Source organism: Portunus trituberculatus, chromosome 25 (genome assembly GCF_017591435.1).
Source record: "Portunus trituberculatus isolate SZX2019 chromosome 25, ASM1759143v1, whole genome shotgun sequence".
Lineage (NCBI taxonomy): Eukaryota > Metazoa > Arthropoda > Malacostraca > Decapoda > Portunidae > Portunus > Portunus trituberculatus.
In genome coordinates, this window is record NC_059279.1 from 14038310 (window position 1) to 14054440 (window position 16131).

The window sequence follows — 16131 nt, forward strand, 5'->3', positions numbered from 1 at the left end:
AAAATAGCGTGCCATCCTTATCCGGCGGCGGCCCAGCACACACGGCCTTGTGCACGGCCACCATGTGCGCCTTGAGGTGCGAGCGTTGGTTGGCACGGTACCAACACTTAGGGCACGCGTAAGGCCGCTCCCCCGTGTGGATGCGGATGTGTGTGGTCAAGTTGAACTTTTTTATAAAACTCTTGCCGCAGTAAGTGCACGTGTGTCCTCTCGGGTCAGCGAGATTGTGAGGCGAAAAGGTCTGTCCCGGGGGCATGGCATCTAGAGCCAGCGGGTCAGGGGCGAGGACGGCCCCCTCGTGGGGGTACTCAAGCAAGGGTCCGCCGATGGCGACTTCAGCCCCTGAGAGTCTTTCTTTGGCCGGCCATCCCTAGAAGAGAAGAGAGAGTTCGTCTTAGCCCAGCTGCTGCGACCCTGCACTAGGATGCTGCCGGCAGCTGCACGCACCACCGCTGACGCTTTTGTTGCCTCGCTCTTCCCACCCTCCCTCCCCACTACACACACACATACACACACACACAAGGACCCCCCCACCGCCCCTAAGCAAGAGCCGTTGCCGCCTCGCACGTCAGCCCCTCAGAAGAGTTTCCGCAGCGGGTGGGTGGGGGAGGGGGCGGCGGCGTCCACCTTGTGCACGAGGTACAGGTGTTTCTTGAGATGCGTGGACTGGTTGCCGCGGTAAGGACACAGGTGGCACCCGTACGGCTTCTCGCCTGTGTGTATACGCATGTGTCTCTTGAGGTCACTTTTCTGTATGAAGGTCTTGTAGCAGATACAGCAGCGCGGGACGAGCTTCATGGACTCCACATCCTCCTGCCCGGCCGGCGAGAACGTCGGGTCTCGCGGCAGGGCCTGAGGCAGCATCGCGGGGCCCGCCCCGTGGTAGAGGTCGCGGTGAGTCCACACCGGGGACGCCGCCTACAAGAGGGGAAACGCACCGTTACTGCCACGCTCATTGAGGCTCGTCCACATCCTGGCTCCTGCCGAGTCAATCCTAAATGCCTCACCACAAAGCGAGGTGCTCTCCTGTTAGGCAATGACATTTAAAGGCCCTCGCCGTCCCTGGGATACAGGCTCTCCACACACACACACACACACACACACACACACACACACACACACTATCACCCCAACGTCTTGAGTCCCAAATTCTTTTCTATCCACTTATGAATAACCAACACCTTGGCAATGCCCCTCTCCCTCCCCCCACCCTGGCCACACCGCACTCGTACGAGAGCCTGGGTGGATTCTTGTAAATGATTTAATTTTTTCATTCGTAATAAGAGGCAGGAAGGAGTTAAACAAAACAAAATGCTATCGATGCATATCACTTTTTACTTTTCGAAAAATAAATATATAAACATAGCATTTCTCTCAAGTCTGAATAAAGATTTCCTTGTTATGAATACTGTGACCTGCGGTGTTATTTACGACTCTCACATTCACAGACTGACCTAACCTCATACAGAGATCAACGGCACTGACAGCTTGGCGCTTTTACCAGATCCGCTACTTTCGGGGAGAAACTGATAAAAATTCTCTCTCTCTCTCAATTAATTAATAGTTAATTAATAACTATCAACACCAGAGAGAGAGAGAGAGAGAGAGAGAGAGAGAGAGAGAGAGAGAGAGAGAGAGAGAGAGAGAGAGAGAGAGAGAGAGAGAGAGAGAGAGAGAGAGAGAGTGGGAGATTGGTAAAAGAATGAGCACGGAGAAAGCCTGACTCAGGCTGGAGAAAGGGAAAACTGAAAGGAAGGAAGAGAGAGAGAGAGAGAGAGAGAGAGAGAGAGAGAGAGAGAGAGAGAGAGAGAGAGAGAGAGAGAGAGAGAGAGAGAGAGAGAGAGAGAGAGAGATCCATCATGTCATAGCACATTCAAAAGAGCACAACACACACACACACACACACACACACACACACACACACACACACACACACACACACACACACACACATCTTCCCTTCCATGAGTCTTCCACCACCACCACCACCTCAATATCTAACATATCTGCGGTCAAATGGAACACCGTGCACGTCGCGAAGGTGAATCTTGAGGTTGTACTTGCGAGCGGTGCGGTGGGAGCAGAACTGGCACGGAAAGGGCTTCTCACCCGTGTGGGTCATGATGTGCCGCTGTAACTGGGTGTTCGAGCCACAACTCACGGTGCACAGGTGGCATCGGAACGCATCGCTCACACCAGCACCACCTCCTCCACCGGTGCCCCCCAGCCACCCTACCTCCACCATGCCGCCCTCAGCCTACGAACAAGGAGAACAGTCTCAGTCCTCTCTCTCTCTCTCTCTCTCTCTCTCTCTCTCTCAAAGATAAGTACAGGTGATTCTAATTATATTTTCCCCACATTCTCTCTCTCTCTCTCTCTCTCTCTCTCTCTCTCTCTCTCACACACACACACACACACACACACACACACACACACACACACACACACACACACACACACACACCAAAGAAAAGTAAGTCTCTTCTAATTGCTACACAAACAGGCTAAATTCAACATGAGAAGCAGACAAAAATGCACATTAAAATACATCCACTTAATGTCTGAGGATAGCAAGATTAAAAATTACTCCCATGACAAATATTAGCACGAGAAAAAAGAATACTGAGACTACCACTCAATGCTGGGAACGAGACTGAACGCGACTTACTTTAGAGCAGAGGATTTTTTTTTCCATCCGGTTTCTAGTCTGATATATTTTTTTACTTGCCATTTTTTAAACACACACACACACACACACACACACACACACACACACACACACACACACACACACACACACACACACACACACACACACACACTCGAAATACCCCTAACAACGGCCCACCCCTTCTTCCACCCAGCACAACACGATGGCACCAGTACTGTAAAGTTTATCAGGTGTCAGCAGCACCAGCAGCAGCGTGGCGCAGCTCTGTAGGTATGTCCGCTGAGCCACGTTGTCACAAGTAGATAATTCTCTCTCTCTCTCTCTCTCTCTCTCTCTCTCTCTCTCTCTCTCTCTCGCCTCTCAGAACTTGCACAAAAACTCAATAACAACTGAATAATACCTGACTCTGCTCCCTAAAATAACTGTCTCCTCTTTCTCACCAAGGACAGGACACGTTCAGTATTAATGAAACCTATGATTCGTCACCAACATCCTTTCAACCTCCAGCCTTACTTGACGTCTTACTCATCGCCTCTACAACAAGCGGGGCAGTGTTATGGGGGCAATACAGGTTTTCAGGTTCTTTTGCCAGTCTATCTGAGGCACTCACTCCACGAACATGATTTCATTCGTCTTCGAAGTCCAACTACTAACGTTTTGAAAGTGGCCAACTACAAGAAACGTACGTACGTGTGTGTGTGTGTGTGTGTGTGTGTGTGTGTGTGTGTGTGTGTGTGTGTGTGTGTGTGTGTGTGTGTGTGTGTGTGTGTGTGTGTGTTTTCTACCCATTAAAGTAACAGTTCCACGTCACAAACCCAAGACTAAGTAACTTTTGATCACCTTGCCCAGCGTCGCCTTTTCAGTTAGTGAGGGGGCGTGGCCGGCTCATCAAAGATGTGATCAAGGGGAACGTCGTGAACGGTTCTCAAATGTTTCTTAAGGTTGTACTTGCGAGCGGTGCGATGACCACAGTATTGGCATGAAAACGGCTTCTCCCCCGTGTGCGTCATTACGTGGCGCCGCAGTTCACTGTGGGACGTGCACACCACAGAACATATGTGGCATCGCATCACTCCCGGCGCCGCCTCAGCCACCGGCACAGTGTCCTCGCAGACCACCCGCCACCCCGCCCACACACACTGCGTCGCCTACAAAGAGAACAGGCTACCTCAGTTCTGCCAACGCTCCCGAACCTCCTCAAGTCATTAATACAAACACCAACATCAGCCAGTAACTTGGACAACATGAATGAAGTGAATCGATGTTCTAATATTTTTTTCTAATGCACTTTTTAATCAACAAGCCATTTGCCAAACAGCTTCAAGGTGCTTTAGGATATATATCACAATTTTGGGGAGGACGTATGCTGGAATTAACCGTATATCAGTTTCATTGGAGTCCTTAACGAGGCGCCAGTCAAGCAGGAGTCAGAGAATGATTCAAGACTGACGCATGAAATAACTCCTCTTCACCTTGTTTACTTCATTCATTCCCATTAAGCCAAACTTTAAGCTACGCCTCAACCTCTCAACTCTGACCCACCTACCTCCCACTATTAAGCCATACACCACTGTCTTCCACCCTCTGCTCTTTAAACATAAAACCTGTATTAACTCTGTAACGTCACAAATTTCAGTGACACTTGACCATAGACGCCACTGGATGGTAATAATTCAGGTTCCAGAATAAACCTCGATCTTTCTTGCTACCTTGACATTTTCCCACGCCAATACATTAAAAAAGTTCGTAAATTAAGGGAAGGGAAGGGAAGGGAAGGGAAGGGAAGGGAAGGGAAGGAAAGGAAAGGAAAGGAAAGGAAAGGAAGGAAAGGAAAGGAAAGGAAAGGAAAGGAAAGGGAAGGAAAGGAAAGGGAAGGAAAGGAAAGGGAAGGAATGGTTAGGAAAGAAAAGAAAAGAAAAGGAAAAGGAAGGAAGGAGGGAAGGAGAATAAAGTGTGTGCTTACGAACTAATGCAAAGGTGGTAGAAGTAGTAGTAGTAACACCATCTAATGCAAGTCTCGCGTCAGGTAGTCAATACTGTAAATAATGTCTATGACGAGAAAATAAGTCAGGAAGAGGTAAGTTATGATCAGTTAGCTGTACTCTCTCTCTCTCTCTCTCTCTCTCTCTCTCTCTCTCTCTCTCTCAGTTCGCTTACTAACCACTTAAAGACGGACTTAAGCATGAATACACGGAAAATCTAAAGTTTACCACACACGAAATGAATAGTTTAACAGAAGGCAGCTCAGATCACCGTCAAGATAAACTATTACTAATGTATCATCTACTTTTACAGTCATTCAGTCCCTCAACTACATATCGATTCCTTATCGGCAGTACTTCCATAAAGCACAATAAAGGTCAATAAGATAGAATATAAAATCAAATAACATGAGCTTGCGACTTTTTAACATAGACTTGAGGCGTTTGATAAGGATTAAGTCAAGGTTATTATTATTTTTTTTTTCATTTCATATCAGTAATCTGCGTGGAACTAGGGAGATTGAATGGAGATAAGGACATCCCGCTCCACCCTCCTCTCTCTCTCTCTCTCTCTCTCTCTCTAATCAATATTTCGTACAGGGTCAGAAACACACTGTCCTGCCCCGCGTCCTGCACCTTGCCACTCCTTCAAGGCACCTCGTAAACCAGTCATCCTGCCTCAAGTCTTCTGTACAGTTCCATAATACTGAGACGAAACTATCTCCCAATAGTAAATTGAAGGAAGGAAGTGTGTGTGTGTGTGTGTGTGTGTGTGTTTTCCCCAGACACCCCAATGCACTCCTTCTCTTAAGAATTTTTGTAGTTCCATCCGAGTTTCATTCGCTAATACACTCCAGCACTCTTGAGGTCATTCTATTGTCCTACATGGCTCATCGTCACTCAATCAATTCATTTTCCAAGGAATGGCTTAAAGACAATTTTCAGAATATCATAAGCTTGCACTCACTAATGACTGACAAACAAGAGTGCATTTTTAGCTACTTCTTTTTATATTTCAGCATCTTGATCATTATCTTAACCTTTTGTATGCATTCCTTCATTATTAAAGGAATTTTATTTCAGAATGCTCCATTAAAATATACTTGGCATTTAATATTTTTGGGTTATTACAAAGACGAATATATTTAATTGTTTACTTTAAAAAAAATTGCAATAGACTGGTCTGACTTAAAGAGTTACGTACAATAATAATGATACTACTGTACCTACCATCACAGTGATTCACAAAGTTACAAGCTCCTAAGAAACAAGCGTAGGTAACTATCTGTGCCTCCTAGCACGCAAAACACACACACACACACACACACACACACACACACACACACACACACACACACACACACACACACACTAAATACCATGGGTAATTAATATTCAAATACTACGATTCTCTCTCTCTCTCTCTCTCTCTCTCTCTCTCTCTCTCTCTCTCTCTCTCTCTCTCTCTCTCTCTCTCTCTCTCTCTCTCTCTCTCAACAATCAATGCTGTGTCCATCTAATTGTGTTCTATCTATCTACCTCTCACTCACTCACTCTCACTCACTCACTCACACACACACACACACACACACACACACACACACACACACACACACACACACACACACACACACACACTGCTTCACTCTACTACACATTTAAACATTAGGAACTTGAGAGACAATATGACACAGAATAGCTCGGACGTATACAATTGTATGTGTGTGCGCAAACTGTTGAAAAAGAACACAAAATTAAGTCAAAATATGCATAAAAAGCATAAACATGGGGAAAAAAAAGTGATTGGAATTCCATCAAATAAATGAATCATAATCCAATCTAATGATGACAACACTGGTCATGATTCACTCACGTTCATAATCTTATCATAATGTTCCTGTTAGTAACATTTCTGCATCGCCAGGTACAACACATACAAATAAAACATATAAAAATTCAAATACGTATCATAAAAGTGAAAGAACATAAAAAACGTATTCAAGCTCACAAGACTTTCTATATAAATACAGATGAGAATTCCACTCTTATAGGATTACCGCAAAAAAAATTAAATAAATAAATAAAAAATTAAAAAGTCCCACTACTTCCTACAGGCTCGTCATTTCCATTTCAAGTCAGTCTAGTGCATCTGAATATCCTTTTCCTTAATGTCCTTCCAACTGTCCAAATATTTCTCATTAGCTTCACAGCATACTTCATATAGTGATGGATACCAAAGTAATCCAACAAACTTAAAACTTTAAAGTACTGTAAGTTACTCTAATAAATAATGCCCAAGAAATATCACGACCTAAGTTTTTTCCCTTTATAACGTGGCACTACCTCCTGGTGCCAAGACCAACAACAAACTTCCCAGGAGGAGTAGGTAACAGATTCCCAGTGCACAGATCACAACACATTACCAAGCCAACATACTATATACTGTTAGTCTTCAGATGTCATCAACACTACACAATCTCCTAGATAACTTCCTGCCCTGGTTCAGGAACTGTCTATGGTGACTCCTTGTTTCAAACAAAATCTAGGTTGCTTTTGGCACATGTCCAACGGATGGACAACTTAGAGCTCTACTTAATGAATAGCTATTAGTAACATGGTGTGTCCCTCTTAATTCTATAACTCAAACAATTTTCTTTCTTGCTGACAGTGAATGAAATATAAAATGTTTTCTATTTGGAACTGAGATTCCCTTGTCAAAATTCATGATATATAAATACTATTCATATCCAACCACTACAAGCCGTCAAGATAAAAGAAGCACTGTCTTACAATCAAAGACTTAATTAGAATCACAGTAAGGGATACATGTAATGCCCTTGATTAATCAGTCTTGTCTTAAATCCATCTCCTTATACTCATCTATTACTTATGGCACTCCTCTTTGTGCTAAGTAACACACACACACACACACACACACACACACACACACACACACACACACACACACACACACACAGCATGTTTCCATTACTTCTTTGCTACAATTATGTTGAGACTTCATCTCATCTCACAATACTGAACACTTGACAGACAAGCTGAATACATACCTAACACACAGCCCCTAGTTTCCTTCCCTTTCCCTCCCTTCCTCCCTCCCTCTCCCAAAAGATCTAAGGTTTCATCCCTGTAGTTGTTATATGGCACCTCAGTCATTCTTCATACAAATAATGCATAGGAAGACCTCCACTTTCAGAAGAATTTTCTTATAATTCACGTCAAGCCATTGCACAAACCTTGCAACATGAATCAGATTGTAGGTGGCAATACATCGGCAGTGCTGGCCATTCTTAATCAAAAAGGCAGGATGATGTCCATGTGAATATGCCTCATGTGGGCTTTCAGGTTTCCCTTGGTAGCTGATCTGTGTGTACAGTATGGACATTTGAAAGGTTTCTCTCCTGTGTGTGTGCGCAGGTGTCTCTCCATATCCAGTTTGCTTCTGAAGCCTTTGGGACACATTGGGCAGAAGAAGCGAATTGGGGGACGACTGCCTTGACTGCCCTGCTGCACTGCAGGGGGTGCCAGCATGGAGCAGTCCAGTTCCAAAGGTAACGACGACGGCTGCATTAGGCCACCCATCCCTGAGCTGTTTATTGGGAGGACCTGAGACATGGTGTTTGCGGATGACTGCTTGAAAATATCTTCTGAGCATCCATCGGTGCCCTCCAGTAACTCCAGCAGCTGTCCATATACCATGCCTGGTGGCCCCTACAGGAGAGAACAAAGCTAGTCACTCTCTTGTCTCTAGCTGATGGTGCAACAATGGGTTTCTTAAATCTTGTAAGTATACAAGACATGTAGTCTTTACCATGGTGGCACTGATCATGCTCTCTTTGGTTATATTGGATAGTCGTCCTCATTGTGGACATTCTTGATATGAGCCTTCATGTTTCCTTTCTGGGCCATGGCACGGTCACAAAAAGGACAACGAAAGGGCTTCTCGCCTGTGTGAGTCCGCATGTGCCGACTCAAGTCTGCTTGGCTGCGGAAATTCTTGAGGCACATGATGCACCGCTTCCTCAAAATGACAAGCTTCAGGTCGCTCCCATGTTCTTCCACATACAACTTGGGCCAATCGTCCTGCAGAGAAAACCGCAGTCTCAGCACCACTCATCATCGAAGGCTTAGCGTCATGTCTTCACAATAGTTACCAGTCTACAGTGTACATTCATGGCCACATGCAATTTCCTTAAGCACGTGCTGCTTTCGAAGGGTTATTACAGGCATGGATGAATGAGACAATCTTTCATAAGTGACCCAATAAACCCCCCCACATTCTTTTTGTCAACAGGTTTGAATGCTGCAGTGCCAACGTCCAAGCAGCGACAGGTAGCCTTTGATACCAAAGCTATGCTAAAACATCAGCCTTGCACTATCTGCCCTTCAATTGTGACAAGTGCTACAACTCCCTCCAAACAACTTTGTTAGCCTTTGCTTTCTGTTACCCGAGTCCTCAACAATAAAATGGAAATAAATATAGCACCACAACCAAATCACTCAATGCCAGTTCATACATAGGGGCTCATAACAAAACCCAATATGTATCTCAGTTTTGGGGGACTGGTTTCCACAACTTGAGGTGGATCAATTTCGTAGAGCTGGTGACAAAAATATATAACGGTAGGGAGAAACTACAGTGGTAAACAACAGAGAGCCGCCACCCATAGGGGTCCGCAGAGGGACCACAGGACAGAACAGACGGGAAGCACCCCACACCACACTTGCACTGCACCTGACAGTCTATTGTGTCACCCACCACTGCTCGGTCGAGTCTATTCAGTCCTTAACAACATTCCTTTACACTAATGCAAGTCCTCAATTAAAATAAAAGTCTGTTTGGTCACTTCCTTGAGATACTGCAGTTCAATCCTGCATCCCAGTAATGCATCCTTAAGTTACAAGATTCCTGAAGAAACAATCACTGCCACCATTCAAATATAAAGCTTAATCTATGAGAATTAGGACAACAAAAAAGGTTTTTCACTGGTAGCCATTGTTTCTCAACTTGAAAACTTCATTAGCATCCATGTTGAATTTTAGACAAGATAGCAACAGTACTCTACTTGGACTGATGAAAAATCAAAGAATGAAAAAAAGCATAGTATATGAAACTCTCCCTTGTATCATATCTTGTAAAGGCCACATTAATATTCTTTTCTAAGACTCTGATGACACAACAAACTGTCAAGCCCAGTACAAATAGCACCAAAGAAGATACTAGATTAATGAGAAGTCCACCACAAGTGTCACTCACTCACTCACTCACTTGCTACAATTTACAGTTGCCCTCAGGCTCTCAAGTGCTGAGAGGAGTGGCACTCATGGTTACCCTCCACCAAGTATATGAATGAAATAAGAAAACTAGCAAGACTCCTTATAACACATTTAAACAGATATTCTCCATAATATGCACTTTATCTGAATCATTTGGAAACATTCTGAACTGACAAGTTATAAGGAGACATTACTTGAGAACAGAAATACAACCCAAGGGAGGAAGCAAGGACTGTTGCTCAGAGATGAAAAACAAAGTGCAAGGTGAAATTCTTGCTACAATACTGCACTCGATTTGAAACATGAGATAATCAGCCTTGCTTCCACCATCAGAGTAAACAACACACTGAGAAAGCACCTCGTAAGTCGCCTCCAAGGTCACAACACACCCCATCACTAACTTCAGAAAATATACTTTTATATGCATAGGACAGCTCCCATTATTTCCTACAGCCTCTAAACAAAATGGAAATTTCATTTAATTAACTCATAATACAAAAAAGATAATTTCCAAAGTAATCCATGATAAAAGGGTAAAAAGTACTTTAAACTTATTCAAGTGCAAGTGAAGTAACTTACTAATGGTGCCAATCGCACATGAACAATGCAAGAGCTCTCCCTGATCCCCATTCCCTCCTCTTGAAACAGCTAAGGTGATTCCCGGTACAAGTGTTGTGAGCCTAGAGTCTAAACCTGAAGTGCTCTCTTAGCAACACACAGTCCACACTCACCCCTTGAGGTTGCTGGCCGCCTGGATGGTCTCCTGAGAAGCCTTCAGGAGGGAAGCTGCTGGAGTCTCCCTCTTCCCATGGGAGATCCCCCTGTCACAAGAAAACACAAGGTCATTTTAAGGATTGATGGTGCAGGTATGCAAGATGGAAACTAATTTTAAGTATAATAATGATCTTAGATTATTACCAATTCTCTCTCTTACAATGACCATATATCATACACCACCAAAACATTAAATGCCAAATTTTTTTCCACATGTTTTCTTCCTCCAAATTCTTTCATATCAAGCATTCTAATTATTGCAAAATACTCGTAACAACTATTCAACAAGACTATAAAATGCTAGAACAACAGATTAAAAAAATTCTTTGCATCATCACAAAACAGGATCAGGACATACTTAATCCCTCACTTCCTTGGGAGAAACATGCTTATAAGAGAAGTAGAAGTGAAGTAACATTGGCCAATTGAGACCCCAAACACAAACCAGTGCAGCAACTCACCCCTTGTTGTAAGGAGGGACCCGCGTATGACCCGCCACCATAGTTCTCGGGATCATGCTCGGATTTGGAGACCTCCGAGCCGTAGTCCCCGCCATCCCCCTCATTGATAGACCCACCCTCATAGCTGTTGTCCCGCCTGTAGCCATCTTCCAGGTCCTCCGCCTCCTCCATCTCCACCTTAACCATGGGCGGCGGGTCAATGGAGTCGTGGGAGGAGTCTTGACTCTGTGTGCCCGGTAAGGAGGATGTGCGTTGCGCCGCCGCCCGGTCTCCAGCCGTCCCCGACGTGGACGAGTTTTTGGAGGGGCTGGAGGCCGGGGGTGACGTCGGCCTGAGGGTCTGGGAGGTGGACGTGGGGTCTTCGTGGCGTCTTCTCTTTGGAGGCGGACTTTCTCTTCTGTCGTCTGGGAGGAGCTGTTTCTTGGTCTTGGTGGGGTCCTCGTCCGGCACAGCCAGCCCCTTGATCCTGAGGCACTCGGCGGTCTTGAGTAGCGAGGCTAAGTCGTTCTGGTTCACATTCACCTCTCCCAAGTACATGTAGTCCAACAGTGCGTCCATGTCCTGACTGCGCACATCTTTGAGCACTATCACTGGCGATTTGCATGGTGTCCGTTCAAATATTTCACTAAAGTATTCACTGCATGTGCTCATAACAAGTTTGTGCACGGGGTAAAACTTCCCCTCCACCGCGATGGTGGCATCTGTGTAGTTGGCCTGAGAAAGAAAACAATGATATGCCTTAATAACCTAAAATAAATAATAACCTGAGATTCCTAATGCCACATCACTCATAACAAAAACATAACTTATTTATCAATGACAATGGAATTAAGCACACAAATAAATATTCTCAACACATAAAATGGGCTTCATAAAAATTAATGATAGAAGTAACAACACTGATAACTTTAAAAATATTCTCTCAGACCTTCATAAAGTAAAAACAATTAACAATATTAACTATATAGCTCCAGCAACACTGAATGAATAGGAGCAACAAACAAACATTTTCAACACTAGTTCTACCTGGGTTCACTGAAAGCACTTCATCTTGCTCATGTAAGAGCTAGTGACCTCAAGAGAGAGAGAGAGAGAGAGAGAGAGAGAGAGAGAGAGAGAGAGAGAGAGAGAGAGAGAGAGAGAGAGAGAGAGAATCCTCAATTCATTGGAGAAAGTGAAGAAATTATTTCTACTTATGATAAAACTCATTACTGAAGATTGTAAGTTGGCAGAATGCTTCCATCTTTGTGTTAATGAAATTGACAAATTTTCAACTAAAACGTGTTAAACCTGAAAAATATTCAATTAATTACCTATACAAAGAAAGCAATGTATACAGAAACTTTCAAAATGAAAAATATCACATCTTTATAAGGCAAATAACCCATGTATCCGAGAGAGAGAGAGAGAGAGAGAGAGAGAGAGAGAGAGAGAGAGAGAGAGAGAGAGAGAGTGAGTGAGTGAGTGAGTGAGTGAGTGAGTGAGTGTGTGTGTGTGTGTGTGTGTGTGTGTGTGTGTGTGTGTGTGTGTGTGTGTGTGTGTGTGTGTGTGTGTGTGTGTGTGTGTGTGTGTGTGTGTGTGTGTGTGTGTGTGTGTTAAAATTAAATTCTTAGAAAGGTCAGACTGAAAATAAGAAATAAAGATGAGACAGGTTGATATGAAGAAATTAATATGAAAAAAGGAGGAGGAGGAGGAGGAGGAGGAGGAGGAGGAGGAGGAGGAGGAGGAGGAGGAGGAGGAGGAGGAGAAGAAGAAGAAGAAGAAGAAGAAGAAGAAGAAGAAGAAGAAGAAGAAGAAGAAGAAGAAGAAGAAGAAGAGAGAGAGAGAGAGAGAGAGAGAGAGAGAGAGAGAGAGAGAGAGAGAGAGAGAAATGGAGGAAGACAATGGAGGAGGGGCCAGAGAGTGGGAGAGAGAGAGAGGGGCCAGAGAGAGAGAGAGAGAGAGAGAGAGAGAGAGAGAGAGAGAGAGAGAGAGAGAGAGAGAGAGAGAGAGAGAGAGAGAGAGAGGAGAGAATCTGGTGGGGGGAGGGGCCGGTTGGGAGGAAATGGGTGGTAGGGAAGGAGAGAGTTGAGAGGCTAAGAGAGAGTTTGGGAGGGAGGAAGGAGGAACGGAGGGGAGGGAGGGTAGAAGTCGGATAGAGGGAGAGCGGGAGAGAGTTGGAAGAGGAAGGAGAGAGCTGGAAACCTAATTATCTTGCCATCCAAAGTATATGTAATGAATTCCTCCTCTGTACTTCAATCCTGAAGAGTATTGAGTTCCTATCTAACATTAAGTAGCTTCAGATATAGAGTGAAAAAATAAACTAAAAATACAGATTCCAGATACAAGTAGGAAAAGTTTATGTATGTATACATGGACATATACGGTAATGCTAGTCACTATTAGGTGTTATCATACATTACCTTCTCTCTTAGAACCCTGAGGATGTCGAAGAAGGTCGTTTTGTGGTTATTCCACTTTAGACTTAACAGACCGTCCTCCATAATGACATCTGTAAGTCCCAGAAAACCACATTTAGTACAACACACAGGAACCAACACAATTAAATGCTTACTCTCCTACATGTTACTTCGCATTGTCTGATACCTGCATGTCACCTCACAATGCCACCACAATGTTTACACAAATCTAGTATAGATACCACTAGACATAAAGGAACGTTGACTCTTCCTCTTCAAGTCAATTTGTAAGTGAGGCTTGTGCGTCTTATAATAAAAGAAAAAAAAAATATGCCTGCAAATGTTTCAACTGTCTGGTGTACAACTTTCTCTTATATGATGCGTCATTATACTAGAAATATTACTGATGCTTTGCAGCTTTCCTCTGCATTTTTTATCCTTTACTAGAATGAAAAAAATGTCCATAATTTCAGATGCTTCATCACACTGGATCACTATGACTATCATTCAAACCAATAGTGGTTTGAAATTATCACTGCACAATAAACGTGTTTCAATGTCAATGTTATCAGAGTAATTAAGGCTACGTTTACATATGCGCTATTTCAAACTAAATTATAAACACAATGCACCTGTAAAACACGAAGTGACAAGCAACGTCTACTTTCATTAATCGCCAACAAACACAAACACCTGCAATGGAACGGTCAACGGTTACGATGTTCAGACATGAATGATATTAAGTCAGGTGCAACCGGAAAGAGTCTATTTCCGTGAGCTACTTCTTATATAAATAAAAAGAAACATGACAGATAAAACACGGGAAAAAAAACTCGAATATAAACACATATCTACCTCAAGTTTGGCGGGCTCCCGTGGCAATAACACCGCGATGCCAGTAAGACACGATCAGCAGTTATTCACCAGCACACGCAAGCATTATCGACACACCAACATATTTACAACGCACAATCGAATTGCTATATTTAACGATGCTTTTCAGAGGTCAGTGACCCACTTGCACGTGTCACTCATTCACTAAGGCCAAGAACACAGCACTCGTCCCTCACGCCTCCCGCCACAACCTCTCCTGCACCAAGACGCCCACTTGTCACACACCACATAAAAGCAACTTTTCAGCCCGCCACGGAGACTGAAGGAGAGTTCCTACGTTCGGAATGCGGGAGATCGCGAGGGCGAGTGAGAGAAAGAGGAGTGAGTGAGTGAGTGAGAGAGAGAGAGAGAGAGAGGCGGGGGAGGGGAAAGTGGGCCATGAGAGAGCAGCGGCAGCGGTCCAGGTAGTGGGCCAGCCATTTCCGTGTGCAAGACTTGCTCTCACAACGCTATTTCTCGCCTCTCATGTACTGTCCGCCACCCAGGAGGACAACCACTCCCTCTCATAAGGCCCTGCTCCCTGCAGCTACACCCTAAGCATATAAAAATCTATACTACCCGAGGGAGGTCCCGGTGAAACACAAAAAACGCCGACATACACAAAGTTGGTCACTGAGCCACAGCCGCCATGATACAGGTCGCGGCCCACTTCCCGCCTCCTCTAACCCTCTCCCCGCCCATACATTCCCAACACTCACATGATCAGTAACCAAACCTACTCAACTAAGCGTCTACCTCTTTAAACTCACAAAGTGCACTGCCAACAAGAAAAAACCAGGCTTACTTGCGTCAGCGATGCCCCATCACACCGCCTCCCTGCTCATCACTACGTAGTTTACCGACGCCGGGCGAGAGGGCGTAGCGGTGAGGCAGCGCAGGTGTGGGCGCACTACGTCACTCCCCGCTCGGTTTGAATCCACCACAATTAATTTTTGATGACACGCAAATCTTTCACGGCGTGTAAGCGTAATTAAGGTAGATATAGAGTTACTGACTTTGTGAGATTTAAGGTTCACTGTATTCTAGCTTTCATCATTGAAGCTGAATGATTCTGGCCTTCAACTTACCCTTGCCTTTAATCTACCTAGTCATATATTCTTCTAGCTATGCATTGAATAGAACAATGAAATGTACGTACACTAACGAACGAAAGAATGCATATTTCATTAGAATCTAACTTACAGCCCAAATAAATTATATGAAAAAGTAATCCAGAGGAAATGCCTCAACTCTTATCTTCACATTTCACGTTCACGTGAACCAAGTATGACAAAGAACACCCAGTTACTCTTTCCTATACTTTGCATTTACGTGCATACAAATAATCGTATGAGAAGACACTGGGACCTAAAAAAAAACATGCCCTGAAGCAGCTTTTCTTATTTACTCGGAATAAACATTTGGATGTATTTGCGAGCACGTTAGCGTTAGTCGACAAAATCCTGTATTAATCATGCTTTCGTGTGTGTGTGTGTGTGTGTGTGTGTGTGTGTGTGTGTGTGTGTGTGTACGTGCGCTTGCGTGCGGTGCGTGCAGCCAATCCACCCTCCCTCTCTCTCTCTCTCTCTCTCTCTCTCTCCTTTGTGTGTGTGTGTGTGTGTGTGTGTGTGTGTGTGTGTGTGTGTGTGTGTGTTATCCTTGTCTACCCCTAAATG

General features: G+C 44.3%; 1 protein-coding gene across 11 annotated transcripts in view; it reads right to left on the reverse strand.

The window, feature by feature from the left end:
• Nucleotides 1-15329, reverse strand: part of LOC123508876 (longitudinals lacking protein, isoforms H/M/V-like) — a 62163-nt gene extending 46834 nt beyond the window's left edge. For 8 of the 11 annotated variants that reach the window (XM_045262871.1, XM_045262877.1, XM_045262878.1 and 5 more), the window contains exons 1-4: nucleotides 15261-15329; nucleotides 13586-13674; nucleotides 11184-11897; nucleotides 10680-10769 (exon numbers count right to left, since the gene is read on the reverse strand). In XM_045262871.1, the coding sequence (XP_045118806.1) occupies nucleotides 10680-10769; nucleotides 11184-11897; nucleotides 13586-13666 (885 nt within the window). In that variant the 5' untranslated portion in view covers nucleotides 13667-13674; nucleotides 15261-15329. Of the gene's footprint in view, nucleotides 1-1315; nucleotides 2258-5793; nucleotides 8383-10679; nucleotides 10770-11183; nucleotides 11898-13585; nucleotides 13675-14437; nucleotides 14801-15260 lie in introns of those variants that run through there. The other 3 variants (XM_045262881.1, XM_045262879.1, XM_045262872.1) reach the window with 3 other exon arrangements.
• Between the last annotated feature and the right edge of the window lie 802 nt (nucleotides 15330-16131).